Genomic DNA, 14,579 nt, shown 5'->3' with positions numbered 1-14,579 from the left:
TAGCAGAAAGGATGGGGAGAGAGAATACGCAAAATAAAGGAATATATGCTTGCTGGATAAAGATTCGTTTTGCTAAATTTTAACTTGGGGGCTGTACCTTTTTTTTTTGCAAAGCTCTGTATACACGCAAAACAACAAAGTAATAATAATCACAATAAAGATACCAATAAGACAAGGTGGTGGAACAGATGAGGATAAAAGGTTCTAGATTTAGGCAAGAAAAACCAAATGCACAGGGATAGTAAAGGTGGTACATGGCTCAATTTTTGCAACTATGAGAGGGGTCTTGGGGTCCTAGTGGACAATCATTTAAATATGAGGCAGCCGTGTGCTGCAGCTGCCAAAAAAGCCAAATGTAATCCTAGGTTGCATTAACAGAGGGATAAAATCAAGATCATGTAAAGTGTTATCACGTTATAATGCCTTGGTAAGATCACACTTGGAATACTGCATCCAATTTTGCTCACTACAATGTAAAAAAGATATTGAGACTCTGGAAAGAGTGCAGAGAAAAGCAACAAAGATGATTAGGAGGCTGGAGGCTAAAACATATGGTTGCTGGAACTGGATATGTCTAGTTTAATGAAAAGGACTAGATATGATAGCAGTGTTCCGATATCTCAGAGGCTGCCAAAAAGAAGCTATTCTCCAAAGCACCTGAAGGCAGGACAAGAAACATTGGATGGAAACTAATCAAGGAGAAAAGCAATCTGGAACTAAGGAGAAATTTCCTGACAGCTAGAACGATTAATCAATGGAACAACTTGCCTCCAGAAGTTGTGAATGCTCCAACACTGGAAGTTTTTAAGAAGAGATTGGACAACCATTTTCTGAAATAGTATAGGATTTCCTGAGCAGTGGGACAGCAGGCTTTCTGAGCAGGGAGTTAGACTAGAAGACCTCCAAGGTCCCTTCCAACTCGTGTTAGGAATTAGGTGTTTCAGCAAAGGGATGCCGTGGAGGAAAACAAACTGCCTCTTGTGCCTAGTTGTTTTGGCATGCAATGCCCTATAGCGGTGACACAACGGGTGTGAGGAGGAGTTGGAACAGCTCATATCCAGGATGCGATGGGTCTGTAGGTATTTTCTCAACCTTCTTTCTGACCTGTGCAATATATAGGTCCTGAAGGCAGGCTGGTTACAATACACAAATCTTAAAAAGATAAAATTAAAATCTTAAAAAGTTGCCAAGTTTGGAGACTCCTAATCTAGAGTAAGGAGGTACCAGCCAGATGAACTAATTCTACTTTGCTATAGTTAGGTTACATTCACACAATTTTGCAAGTCTGAAAGCCCGTTTCTCCCCCTTCCCCCTTTATGGCTCAAGATACTAGGGAGGGTCCCTTTTGAGACTTTTGCCACCCCCCATTCCTTCTGGGGACTAAGCTGCCTTTTATCTGACAGTTCCAGTAGCTCGTCTCCCAAGGTCATTCCCACATACCACCATCACCAAAGGGTGGGAAATGAGATCTAATTATACGAGGGTTATTGAAGGCACAGGACCAGTCATTCAGGAGTTTGCCTTTCTCACTGGATGGGGTTCATTGCAACAGTGGCTATGGGTGTAAGTGAAAAGCAATGTAATAGTAACTCTGCCTTTTGCAAAAAACGTTGCAACTAAGGGCAGTCCATTAGATAGGGCAGGAAAAAGTTGCAAAAGGAGATGCTGGTGAGGGCTGAATAACACTTCTGTGTACAGCTGTGTGCGCTTACTCTTGTCTATCCTCATTGAATTACAATTCTTCTTAGCTTTTCTCCAATAAAGTTTACATATCGGGAATTTTTGGATTTTTACCTTGATGATTCTGGATTCTGAAGAGCGGTAAGGATGTATTTGTACACGGTACCGTTTATATTATACAAGTCAGCATTCTAAAATATCAAGCCATTGCAACGATTTGTGTGACACGCCTACACAAACATGTACAAAAATCATTTATTGTTTAATCATACAACACGTGCGTCCTTAACTTAGTTCATCTTGCTCCACTGTATTTTTAAGTTGGAAAAAGATGGATCCAGGAGCAGAAAGTACGGCTCCTGAAAAATCAGACTTGCAAGGCTGAGAGTGCTTTGAAGCTTTGAACAGAAAGAATAAACACACTCTCCAGGTTTACTAGTCCTTTGTGTTATCCACTGCACAATATCAACCGCATAGCGCTGTCTTTGTCATTGTTCATTTTCTCCCATCACTGTTTTCCATCGATCAATTCTGGGACAAGCTGAGAACGCTTCCAATTTGGCTTTTCATACAGAATTATTGTTTTCACACATTACTGGAAATTGTATCGCAATTATTATCTGAACATTTGATGAACTCTTTGGCTTCTTTTTTTGCTGTGGTCACCTTGAGTGTTTGGAACCGGCAGTTCTTGAGAACCATTAGAGAATTGTTCTGTGACCAAGAATGTAGGTAGCCGTTGTAGAAGTCGGTTGCTGTCAACTTCTTTTTATGTATAATAGTTTTGACTCCAACCCAACCTTCCTAGAAAGGGAAAAGAGGGGAGAGAACACACACACTTAGCAAAATCTGCAAACCCACCAGAAGTGATTCCATGGCAAGAAGCTTAGGTGGAATCTAATATAGGATCCAGCATCCTGACATTAAATTCCAAATTAAAAAATACAAAACACATTTTGATTTGTAAAGGGCAAGTTAGAAAATCTATGGACGCTCTCCAGAAAAGACTCAGGGACTGGGTTGATAAAGAGTTTAATACTAACAGTTGTGCAAGGGACAATGTAACCCAAAGAAATGTAATAAATGTTGCATTTGACTGGCATTCTCTTTCCTCATCTCTCAGATGAAATGGAAAAGCACACATTTTGGGAGCCCGTCTGCCTTAAATGGGAGTAAGAATATGATGTGTGCACACACAAACCTACCTTGCATCGGATCATCAGGATCTTTAGTTGTTTGTGGTACAACACCAACCCTGGAATTGCCTCTTTCTCAGCTACAACCTTATCTGTAGAATGTATAAACAGTTAAGTCATTCTTACCTCTGCAACAGTAAAAATCCAAGTCCCAAAGTGTTATTAAAATCATACTTTGGTTAACTCTTACAGGGGAAGCCTGATTAGCTTAAATACTACAAACAATTGAATATATTCACAAAGAGACACAGTGGTGCAGTGGTTAGAAGGCATTACTGCAGGCTAACTCACTGCTCATTCCAGGAGCTCGATTCTGAGCAGCTCACGTTTGACTCAGCCTTCCATCCTTCCGAGGTCAGTAAAATGAGGACCCAGATTGGTGGGGGCAATAGACTGACTCTGTAAACCGCTTAGAGTGGGCTGTAAAGCACTGTGAAGTGGTATATAAATCTATGTGCTAGTACTATTCTATTTTTTTATTCTATTCTCCATTCCATTCCTGTTTTATTGTTTTGTTCCATTCCCTTCTTGTTCTATTCTGTATTCTGTTCTATTTTCTATTCTGTTCTTGTTCTGTTCTATTCTTGTTCTATTCCTATTCCTCATTCTAGTCTCTCTTCTCTTCTCTCTTCTCTTCCCTTCCCTTCTCTTCTCTTCTCTTCTCTTCTCTTCTCTTCTCTTCTCTTCCCTTCCCTTCCCTTCCCTTCCCTTCCCTTCATTGCTATTCTATTGTTCTGTTCTGTTCTGTTCTATTCTATTCTTTGCATGGAGAATTCTCTATTCTATTCTATTCTATTCTATTCTATTCTATTCTATTCTATTCTATTCTATTCTATTCATTGCTATTGCTAATGTCCTATACATTGTCACAGAGGGCAACCAAAAGAGAATATTCCTCACGCCTCCTTTTAGGTACCAAAAAGAGAGTCATTCTTTTCATGCAACATTTTTCTACAGCTCATTCTAAGATTTATAAGTTTAAAGACAAGGGATTTCAATGTTCCTAGAAAGAAGAAGGCACTCAAGCAGTCTGATTCCAACAAGAAAGAAAAGGGAGGATTTGCAAAACAGGAAGTCAGAAAGTGTTCAGTTTTGTTTCATAGACCCGTCTATTGTTATTTAGACACTGCCAATATTAAAATGTTCTCGATCAGAGTGCTAAAGGTTTCTCATAAGTACCAGTAAAATTTGGTATCATTTCCTCTTCAAAGTCCAACAGTTTTACACTGGAACCCATCCAAAGCGTCTTTAGAGGCATCTAAAAACATACAGCACTGTATAAGTTATGTAGCTGCAGAAGATAACAAACATTTCGGTTAAATTATTCTTGTTCACTTCAAATAGAACCTAATTCCCACTTATGTCAAATGTAACACGATTTCTTTAAGAGTCAATTAGAAGAACCAGAGCAGTTTTTTCCTCCTAATCCCGAGGAAAGACAAATGTGAACCTTTTTCACACTGAAATGAATTTGGTTTAAGTAGGAAGCTAATCTACCGGATACTGTATTTTAACTGTATTTTAATTGGAAAGGAGGCATAGTAGAACCATAGTAGGACATACTTTTATGTACGCTCCATTTTATTCATTAAAAAATCTATCACATCAAAAAAAAAAATAATCCTGCAGTATTTCCCTATGTTTAAAAAAATTACACTGTAATTCCAGAACACAATTCCTGTTCCCACCACCACCCCAGTTTCATTCAAGGGCTGAAAATCAAGATGATCTTTGTAAAAAGCTCCTTCTGAATTTAAATATATCATTTATAAGAGTCCTCTGAGAGGCTGGCCTTACCATGGCTCCTAAGGCACGGTGTACCCTTAGTATCTGCTCAGCAGTTTGTTCTTCCCACTGAACGCAGCTCATTGCAATAGTGACTTTAGGAGCTTTAGAGGAAAAGAAAAGAAAATTGATCAGTTTTCGCCCCGCATCTTTAAACAATTTAAATGTTCTTTTCCAATATCCCAGGAACATTTAGAAGCAATTCTTTTCGGTGGACAAAGTAATAGATGCTCTTTAAATTAAGGGACCTTGGGCTTCCCTGGACACCCTCAGAAATCAACCTTTGGTTGCCAAGCTTTCAAGTTCATTACAAAGGATCCGAGTTTAAAAGGGAGGAAGGAAGTAGGGAGAATCGTGGAAAATGTGTTTCAACAGTCTACTTCAGGGGTGTCCAACCTTGGCAACTTTAAGACTTGTGGACTTCAACTCCCAGAATTCCTCAGCCAGCTTTGCTGGCTGAGGAATTCTGGGAGTTGAAGTCCACAAGTCTTAAAGTTGCCAAGGTTGGACACCCCTGGTCTACTTAGTAAAGGGTCATGTCACAGCTAGTTAATATCTACATTATACATGAAACTTGCGACAAATACCATGTGTTACTCCTTCCTTGGGTTGTTCTTTTTTCTTGCTTAAACTTTCTGGTAAGTTTTGCAAAACAGCAATCAGCTGAGGAAAAAAAAATCCAGAATATGTATAAGTCCAAATGAAGAACAGATGCACCTTCTCATAACCACTGATCGCCAAGAGACAGGAAGTGACAGTTCCAATCCTTACTAGACTTACCTGAGCCAGATTTTAGTCTATGAGTCCTTATTCTATGAAGCTCAAACCCTTTACTGAAAATGGAATTCATGGACTTTTGCACTTTAGATGGCTACAACTAGTGGAATATGCTTCAGGGACTATCCAGGTCCTGGAGCTCAGCTGTATTAAAGGAAGGGGTTTACAAATCTACCAGAATGGTTTATACCAAGGCTGGCTGGGGAATTCCAGGAGTTGAAGTCCACACACTCTAAAGTTGCCAGGTTTGAAAAACATTAATCTATGCAGTCAACTTCTCAGAAAGATATTCAGATGTTATTACAGATAGGCCTCAGGCTTATGATCAGCCACTTAATGACTGTTTGAAATTGAAATTGAAATGGGGTCAGAAGAGGTGCTTTCCAGCTGAGAAAACACTTTTGGCATCTCTCTGTGTCTCCTGTAATTGTTTTCACTGGAGAAAAATGTCATTAAACAAGGGCATTCATTTACCATGTTTGCACCTTCTTTGGATAACAGGGGCTCCAGTTCTTTTGCCGAGCAACGGGGAGGAACAGCAAATTCTTCTTGTTTAATAATTGGGCCCACATCAAACCTGGGGAAAGAACATATCGCAAGAAGTTTTTTTATCAGATTACACATAGCATCTCAAAACCTAATTAGTGGAGAGACTGAATGGAGAACGCAAATTGCTGCACTGATACATTTGTTTTAAAAAGGCTTTTAGTAATGGGCTTTGCATCTTAGAATCATAGGATTGGAAGGGACCTTGGAGGTCTTCTAGTCCAGCCCCCTGCTCAAGCAGCAGAACCATCTCAGACAAGTTGACTGTCCAGTCTCTTCTTAAAAACCTCCAGTGAGGGAGCGCCCACAAAATTAAATTTTAATTCTTACTTAATATAATTCCCACAGCCAGGTTTTTTGCAGACTGGATGCTGAATGAAACAGCCAACCTACCTCTTAGGCCTGATCTGCATAATTGTGACCCCGGTCACTGTATCTCCATGAAGCACGGTGTGGATGATTGGTGCAGGGCCACGCCACCGCGGAAGGTAGCTGGGGTGGACATTCAGCACGCCACTGGGTCAAAATATTAGGAAATTAGAACATGACGACAGCAATCTGGTAATATTTTTATTTATTATGTTTTTATACCGTTGGACTTCAAAACGACTCCCAAATTTTTTAGCATAAAAACAATCAAGTTAAAAATTCAGCAATGTAATAAGCACAACTTATATTGCAATGTAGAAGTGAGGAGTAATTTTTACTGATATCTCAGCATTCAATAGAACTAAAACACAAGGAAAAAATGTAAAAACCTATAAGCATATATGATTTTACAAAGCAAGAAAATCTACAATGCAATTCTTTCCCTTCTCCAGTACAGCCAGCCAGGTCCTTGGATTATAACTCCTGTAATTCACAGGCCTCACTGCTTTGGGTATCTCGCTGTAACCAATCACTTACCTCATTTTTATCATTTTTAAATCTTCTTCTGAAATCTGTCTGACTGAAATGGCGTATATAACATTACGCTAGAATGTGGCAAGTTCTACTTTGTTTTTTTATGAACTGCATGCAAAAGATAAATGTTATTTCTCAACCAGAATTTGGAGGCTGTTGCTCCCAAACAATGTACAAATTATAAATCAAGAACCTTGGTCTAAAATTTCAGTTTCTATGGACAGCAAAAGGCAAGGAATTTTAATTTAGACATCACATAAACTTTGCTTAATCATGACATAGTGGCTTAGCTACTCATATCGGCACAAAATGTCAAACTGAGCTATTTTGCAGTATGTACTGGGACTATATTTGTAAAGAATCTAGATTCCTCTGCAATTCTGGCTTGTTGCACTGGCAAGTCTTTCTTGATCGTTGTGATAAACTGCAATAAATTGCAGCCACTCCTAATTTAGCAAATGCTTTGTTTAGAGAATGTTCACACTTATGACTGAAAAAGTGTTGAAAAAGTTATTTAATGGTATAGGGTCACCTGCTTGAGTAGCGTGATGAAGACTTCCAAGGTTCCTTCCAACTCTGTTACCAATCCTAGCAATTTGCAAGTGTCTTGGAAGATGGATTTGTTTTTTTTCTTTTTAAACTAATTTCATCACTTGGAAACCTGACATTATTCCGGATCTCTTTCATTTCCTTAGGTGTCATGGAGTACATTTTTGATTTTGGGAATTTCGCCCCCTCTATAAACTCTGGCACAGTCAGTGTTGCAATGGGGGCGTAGCACATTGCACCTACATTTCTTTGACTGAAATTCAGCTAACATATCATTCTCATGTTCCCTCAGCAATGGTAAAGTTTCCTTTTTCAGTAAAAATATTTTAGTGTTTTTAATCATCTCTAAGGTTCCATTCTTTGCTGGTTTACTCCTGAGCAAGTGCCAATATTGCATGCTTTGGGGTAAAATATGCACAATCAATTTAGAATGCAGCCATAAAAACAATGTACAGGTAGTCCTCATTTAGCAACCACGGAACCAGCAACTCTGTCTTTAAACAAAGCAATCACTCAGTGGAGTCACAGTCTTACAAACTTGCTTCAGCTTTCCTTTGCCTTGTACACTTTCTTTTATTTAGGAAAGCATCAAATTGGCAAAGTCCGTGGTAATTCTTTCCTAAATAAAAGAAATTGTCTTGGAAGATGGACTTTGTTCTTTTCTTTTTAAATGGATTTCATCACTTGGAAACCTGACAGTAGGAACTTGAGATTGCGATCATTCTTGATCAGAAATAGTTAAGGCGATGCCTGATTTGAATAACTCCCATTAAACTCGATGACCAGGGAAACTGTATCAACCTTCTATTACTGAACTGTAAATTAGAGCTACCTCTGATGATAGCTACAATTCAGAAACATCCGCAGTGCTACAGGTTCCTCAATTCCCCTACACTTTTGCACTGGAAATTAGTTTTAGAAGCATCAGTAAAATTATGGGCAGTTGCAAACAATATAACAAATTCGATACCTATGCAGGAATTGTCATAAAGAACCTGGCCCTTCCACCCCTGTATATAATCAAACGTTACAGAAGAAAGCCTTTCCTTTACTCTAAAAGCCAGAAATAGTTGTGTGATAAATACACTAAGAAAGTGAGGGGTTTTTTGTGTGTGTGTGTGAAAATTCTTACTAGGGGAACTTTCGGATGAGGTCCTCACTAAGCAGACGTCCAAATGATGCCACCACGCCAACGTCAAAATTCTCCCGTGCCCCTACATCAGGCCAGATGTGGATGGGGAGCTGCAGCTGCTCTGCATACTTCTTCACAGGGAGTACCTTTGAGTGACTGGGGGGCAAGGTTACCACCTCCAGGTGATCCACAATCTGATCTGGCCTTGGCACTCTGCCCTTGCAGGGAGAATAGAAGAAAAACTTTATTGTCACTTTAAATGTACACTAATCCGCATACAATAAAATGAAATTTCATTGCATTTCGCTCACAAAAATCTATGGAGATTTTCAGTCATCAGGTCATGGTTGTCCCAAAGGTGCTTTTTTATCCAAGAGGCAACTGGACTTCCTTATTTTTCTTTGAAAAAGAAGAACAAGAAAGTCCAGTTCCCTCTTGAAAAAAAGAGCACCTTTGGGACGAGCTTTCAAAAGATAACCTTTATGCATATACCCACATTATAAGTCACATGGCATAAGGAACAAAACTGTTACAGAACCTAGTTGTCCTGCTATAGATACTTTGAAATCCCTGCCCAGAGGGGAGCAACAGAAACAGGCCATGAAGTGGGTGTGTTGGGTCCCTAACAATGTTTCAAGCTCTAAGGACATGGCGCTTATAAGCAGCATCCTGAATAACAGGAAGCGAGCTTCTCATAATACTCTCCGTTGTCCTCATCACTCTCTGTAGGGACTTTCTATCTGAGCATTGCTGCCACCAAACCAAACAGGGATGCATTTTTAAAAAAACGCTCTCAATCGTGCCTCTGTAAAAAGTAGCCAGGATGTTAGGAGAAAGATATGCTCTCCTCATCCGTCACAGGAAATGCAAACACTGGTTTGCACGCTTCACTAAAGATAACAGATGAAGAGGCCAAGTCAGATTGTTCATTGTCTGCTCCCCCAGATACTTAATACGTCTGACCACCTTCACAGCTGTAGCAGCACATGACATCCTTTAAAAAGACTTAAATATTAAATCCACTATTTTAATTGGATTGCCAAAGAAAGATGGGAAGCTGCATTTTATCACAAAGAAGCGCTTATTTTAGGAACCTTTATGAATTCACTTGGAAATGTAGGGAACCTTACATTGCCCATTACCCAGACCCAGAGTTCAATGGAGTTTCTATAATCAAAGCAAGTGTTCTACACACTGAATTTCAATTCCTATCTGTGCTCTCCTATGGCCTTGTCAGTGGCTTATAACTCTGCCACTGACATATTGCCTTTGCTCTTCAGGGATATGAGGATTTTCATGTCATATTTAGAGCATGCATTATGACTGTGAAGATTTTAAGTTTTGGATCAAGCATCTTCAACTGGAGAAAGTCAAGGCTGTTAGAGAAAAGAAAACCTTCTAGTATGCCAAATAAATTAGCCAATAGTGGGATTAATGGATAAGCAGTTCTGTCAGGTCTAAGTCAACATCTAGAGTTCCCTCCTACAATTCAAATACAACCAGGAAAAACTTTCTTATGCAATCATCCATCTCTAACTTGTATGTTTAACCAGTATCATAACAAAATCACAACTGGATGGGTGGATTCACTCAGGAAAATACTATGGTTTATAAGGCTTATTTGCCTAACTGGAAGAAACACCAACTCAAAAATCCAACCAATAATTTGGTTAATCAGTAGGTGTGAACCCTGTCAAAAGTTACAGCGAAAGTCCAGGTGCAGTCATCTTTCACCTGGAACCCCCAAAGTTAGCATCTCTTTTGGGTCAAGTTACCTTCCAAATCAACAGTAGCAAAAAGCTGTAAGCTATTTGCTATTGTTTTCTTCCGCTCCCAGCTTAAAGTTGTGTATTTGCTGACGCTCTTCCATCCCTATTTTAGCCAAGTTCAGCCCTGCTGGGCTAAGAACCAGCCAAGGTTGGTCAGGGACTACCACCTGCTGTAGATTTGGTACTCAATTAAGAATAAAAGGAGTGGAAGGGGTGGGATTTTGGTTTATTAAGATAAGCAGGGTTTTGGCACTCTTATTCTGTTGACCCCACTCAACTGCTTGCAGCCCTGTTTCCCAACCTCAACAGCTGTCAGATGCTGGAAACCAAGATGGAATTAACCAGGGCTCATCTAAATCTAAGCAGACAGCAAATATAATACTGGCTTGTTCTTTGTGTCCATGGAGATTCTCAGTCATCCAGGTCATGGTTGTCCCAAAAGTGCTTTTTCAAAAGGCAACTGGACTTTGTTTTTTGTTTTTCCCTTGAAGATGTTTCGCTTCTCACCCAAGAAGCTTCAATTCTTCTTGGACACTTTCAAGGAAAAACAAGAAAGTCCATTTGCCCTTTGGAAAAGCAACTTTGGGTTGTGTGGACTTCCACTCCCAAAATTCCCCAGCCATCCATTATGTATTTTGTTTGCATATATATATTTTATTCATAAACATTTTGAATACAGTGTATAGTCAGGGTGTATCCTTTACAGAAAAACAAACAACAAAAAGAAATATTAACACTTATCTAATAACAATAGTAATAGTGTAACAAAATAGTTTTAACTAGATTTCTCTTTATATTAGCTTATTTGTAATTCTGTTGGTTATGTTGGCATATTTATAATTATAAACCATCCTACCCTCAAAATGCTATAGAGCACTGCACACTAGAATAATTAGACACAAGGACAGGTTTTTTCCAAATGCTAAACAAATAATTCCCTCAACACTGTCCAACAATAGTCTGCATTACTACTACTATTATTAATCCTCCCATCCTTCCTTTCATCCATCTCCTCCCACTTATGACTGTATGACTGTAACCTTGTTGCTTGTATCCTAATGATTTTTATTGTTTCCTAGTATGATTCGATTGCTTATTGTACCCTATGACTACCATTAAGTGTTGTACCTTATGACTCTTAACGAATGTATCTCTTCTTTTATGTACACTGAGAGCATTTGCACCAAGACAAATTCTTTGTGTCCAACCACACTTGGTCAATGAAGATTTCTATTCTATTCTAAACATGGTCATGACTATCACTAAGTGTTGTATCTCATGATTCTTGGTGAATCTCAGTATTTTATTTTTTCTTAGGTACACTGAGAGCATATGCACCAAAGACAAATTCCTTGTGTGTCCAATCACCCTTGGCCAATAAAGAATTCTGTTCTGTTCTGTTCTATTATTCTATTCTATTCTATTCTATTCTATTCTATTCTATTCTATTATTATTCTATTCTATTCTATTCTATTCTATTCTAATCTATTCTAAACATGGTCATGACTATCACTAAGTGTTGTATCTCATGATTCTTGGTGAATCTCAGTATTTTATTTTTTCTTAGGTACACTGAGAGCATATGCACCAAAGACAAATTCCTTGTGTGTCCAATCACCCTTGGCCAATAAAGTGTTCTGTTCTGTTCTATTCCTCTATTCTCTATTCTCCTCTACTGTTTCAATCCATCCCATTCCATTCGTCTATTCTCTGATTCAATTCTATTCTATTCAGTTCATACATAGCAATCATCATGGCTGACTGGGGGATTCTGGGAGTCGAAGTCCACACATCTCCCAGCTGCTGAGGCGTGTGGGGGGGGGCGCACCGGGCTTGGAGCGACCCCCGACATCCTCCTCCCCTGTCTTATCCCCTCGCCCCCCCACCTCCCCTTGGGGCTCCTCCACCCGAAAGACCCACCGGGCTGCCTGGAGCGCTCGGAGGATCTCTGCGGAGAAGTGATCGGTGCCAAAGAAGAGGATTCGCCAGGGGGGCTTTTCGCGCCTCGGGGCCTCCCCCGCGGCGGTCGCGCGACCCCTACCCCACCCGCCCCGCCAGGCTCGCAAGAACCGCGCGCTCATCGCCGCCCCCGGCAGCCGCTTCCGCATTCCCCTTGGGCGTCGCGCCCTGATGACGTAGAAGGGTTTGAGCGACCATTACTTTCCGTCCAAGCGAGCTCGCCGCGAGGGCTTCTGGGATTGCTCGAGCCCGGGGAAGTTGCCGCGTAGCCATAGCAACCGGGGGCTCGCCGTATCCATGGCGACCTCTGGGAGCCTTGCTGAGGCGCGTCAAAGCAGCCACGTTCGGACAACTCGCTTGAACTAGTGACGGGAGCTCCCTCTTTTCTGGATTCCCACAAAGATTATGCACCAGTTGCTATTGTTCACCCAATAAATACAATGAGCCACAAATAAACTAACCAGGGTTTAACACAGAATTGGTTTAGTCTGCAGACAGAAGACTAGCCATTGGTTAGCAGCTGGAGTGTTAATGCCTCTTTGCAACATGTTAGTGTTAATGCCTCTGTCCAACTGCTGCATTGCACTGCAGGCAGAAATTAAACAGGGAGAACTTTAGAACTGAGCATAAGGTGCTGTCTATTGTTTCTTCCTAAAAGTTTTGCGACCTGCAGGAATAGTTTGCAGCATTTGGATTTTTTTTCCCATCAAGAAAGAGTTTGATTCCTCCAGCCCCGTTTAAAAAGAAATTACTTTGGTTAGACAGATGGCAGTGATGATTATGGTGAATCTTGAAGAGGGGTAGATATTATAAAGGTTTATCCTGTGTTTAATGTTGGTGCACCTGCATTTAAATTGTAGGTCTGTTTCATGCAAATAAGGAATTGAGAACCAGAGTAATAACTGCACACTTTATGATTTTATGATGTCTACTTTTTTTACATTATTTTCTAAAACAAAATGACCACACTGCAGATCTTTGGGAACTATTTGTAATCTTAAGCATAAAAAATCTCTGTACCCTGTTTTGAAATAGTTTTAAATTACCTGGCAATTTATGAGTACATTATAAAACTATAGTTAAAAACGGTTGCTTATCTCCATTATAGAATGCCAATGTCTCTTGGTTATAAACTAATAAAAGAAACAAATGAATTCATGTTGATTTCTTTTTTTTAAAAAAAAAGATAACTTAATGTCAAAAGACGTGACCTGAAGTGCAATCCTAGATATGCATCCTCAGATATAAAAGCTACTGAGTATGATGCATATATGATTACAACAACCCTGGTTACTCTGTAACCAAGAGCCTAGGTTAAAGACCCTGCAAACAGAAGAGTTTCAAGGACTGATAAAGCAAAGTAAATATACTAAATGCACATTGTACTTTCTTCTGAGGCATATCAAGGGCAAAAGTGGACAGAAGAAAAACCACCAAAGATTTTCTTGGCAGGATTCCTGCTGCTTAGTCAAGCACTAAGGAAATGCAGGGCAGAATTTGCAGCAGGCTCTGATTGTAGATCTGAGAAAAATAGAAGGCGAAATGGATCAAAATGTGTATAACCTTCCACCTGTCTTCTTGAATGAGGTAACATGAATGGAGCTTATCAGGGAAAAGACCTAACTGTGCTGTTGAATATACGTATCTCTATGCTGATGTCACAATTACTCCATTGACAGTTTTCTAGTCAGAAATAAAGGCATTCAGCAAAATAATATAATCTTTGAGGGCTGTTTTGAGGGTTTGATGGTTGATTCAGCCTTCCATCCTTCCAAGGTCAGTAAAATGAGGATGCAGATTGTTGAGGGCACAAGTTGCTGACTCTGTAAACCACTTAGAGAGGGCTGTAAAATACCATGAAGTGGTGTATAAGTCTAAGTGCTATATTGCTATTGCTATTTGCACAGTGGCCTCATCCTATCAAGTCATGAAAAACATAGCAGGGAAATTCTTTTGCACAGCTTCCAGTTTTTTAAGGAAGGCCTTGTAGTCAACTCTCAGTCCATTCTGCTTCTCTTCAGATCCTTCCCACTGAACTGAGATTCTCTGCACCATTCCTCAAACTGGCATAAAATTGGCCATGCTCCTTGCTCAGAGTGCCTGCATCCAATGGTCTGAAAAGTTAAGATGGCAGCTGCAATGGTGCCATTTCTGCTAGTATAAAATGATAGTTTTTGGGAAGGCTGAAATCTTTTTTTTTTTTTGGCTATTGAATGACATGGGAGTGAAGGACCCACTCTGAAACCTTCATTGGGGAACAGACAAGTGATGAAATATCATCC

General features: G+C 39.8%; 1 protein-coding gene across 3 annotated transcripts; it reads right to left on the bottom strand.

The window, feature by feature from the left end:
* Positions 1-1,921: 1,921 nt before the first annotated feature.
* On the bottom strand, positions 1,922-12,523 carry MTFMT (mitochondrial methionyl-tRNA formyltransferase). 3 transcript variants are annotated; one of them, XM_087972840.1, is made up of 9 exons: positions 12,259-12,523; positions 8,569-8,781; positions 6,378-6,500; positions 5,913-6,015; positions 5,249-5,324; positions 4,674-4,765; positions 4,056-4,134; positions 2,886-2,968; positions 1,922-2,484 (listed from the first exon to the last, which is right to left on the bottom strand). In XM_087972840.1, exons 1-9 carry the CDS (start codon positions 12,444-12,446, stop codon positions 2,266-2,268), a joined length of 1,176 nt encoding a protein of 391 aa, XP_087828966.1. In that variant the 5' UTR covers positions 12,447-12,523; the 3' UTR covers positions 1,922-2,265. The 3 variants fall into 3 exon arrangements, with proteins under 3 accessions (XP_087828966.1, XP_087828967.1, XP_087828968.1); XM_087972841.1 differs by lacking the exon at positions 12,259-12,523 and adding an exon at positions 12,080-12,234 and having other exon boundaries at positions 8,569-8,786; XM_087972842.1 differs by lacking the exon at positions 12,259-12,523 and adding an exon at positions 11,466-11,654.
* Positions 12,524-14,579: the final 2,056 nt, after the last annotated feature.

Source organism: Notechis scutatus, chromosome 11 (assembly GCF_049901735.1).
Source record: "Notechis scutatus isolate UNSWTSFEM ecotype Mainland chromosome 11, rNotScu1.2, whole genome shotgun sequence".
Taxonomy (NCBI): domain Eukaryota; kingdom Metazoa; phylum Chordata; class Lepidosauria; order Squamata; family Elapidae; genus Notechis; species Notechis scutatus.
The sequence above is the reverse complement of the archived record's forward strand: the minus strand, read 5'-3'. Positions and strand labels throughout refer to the sequence as shown.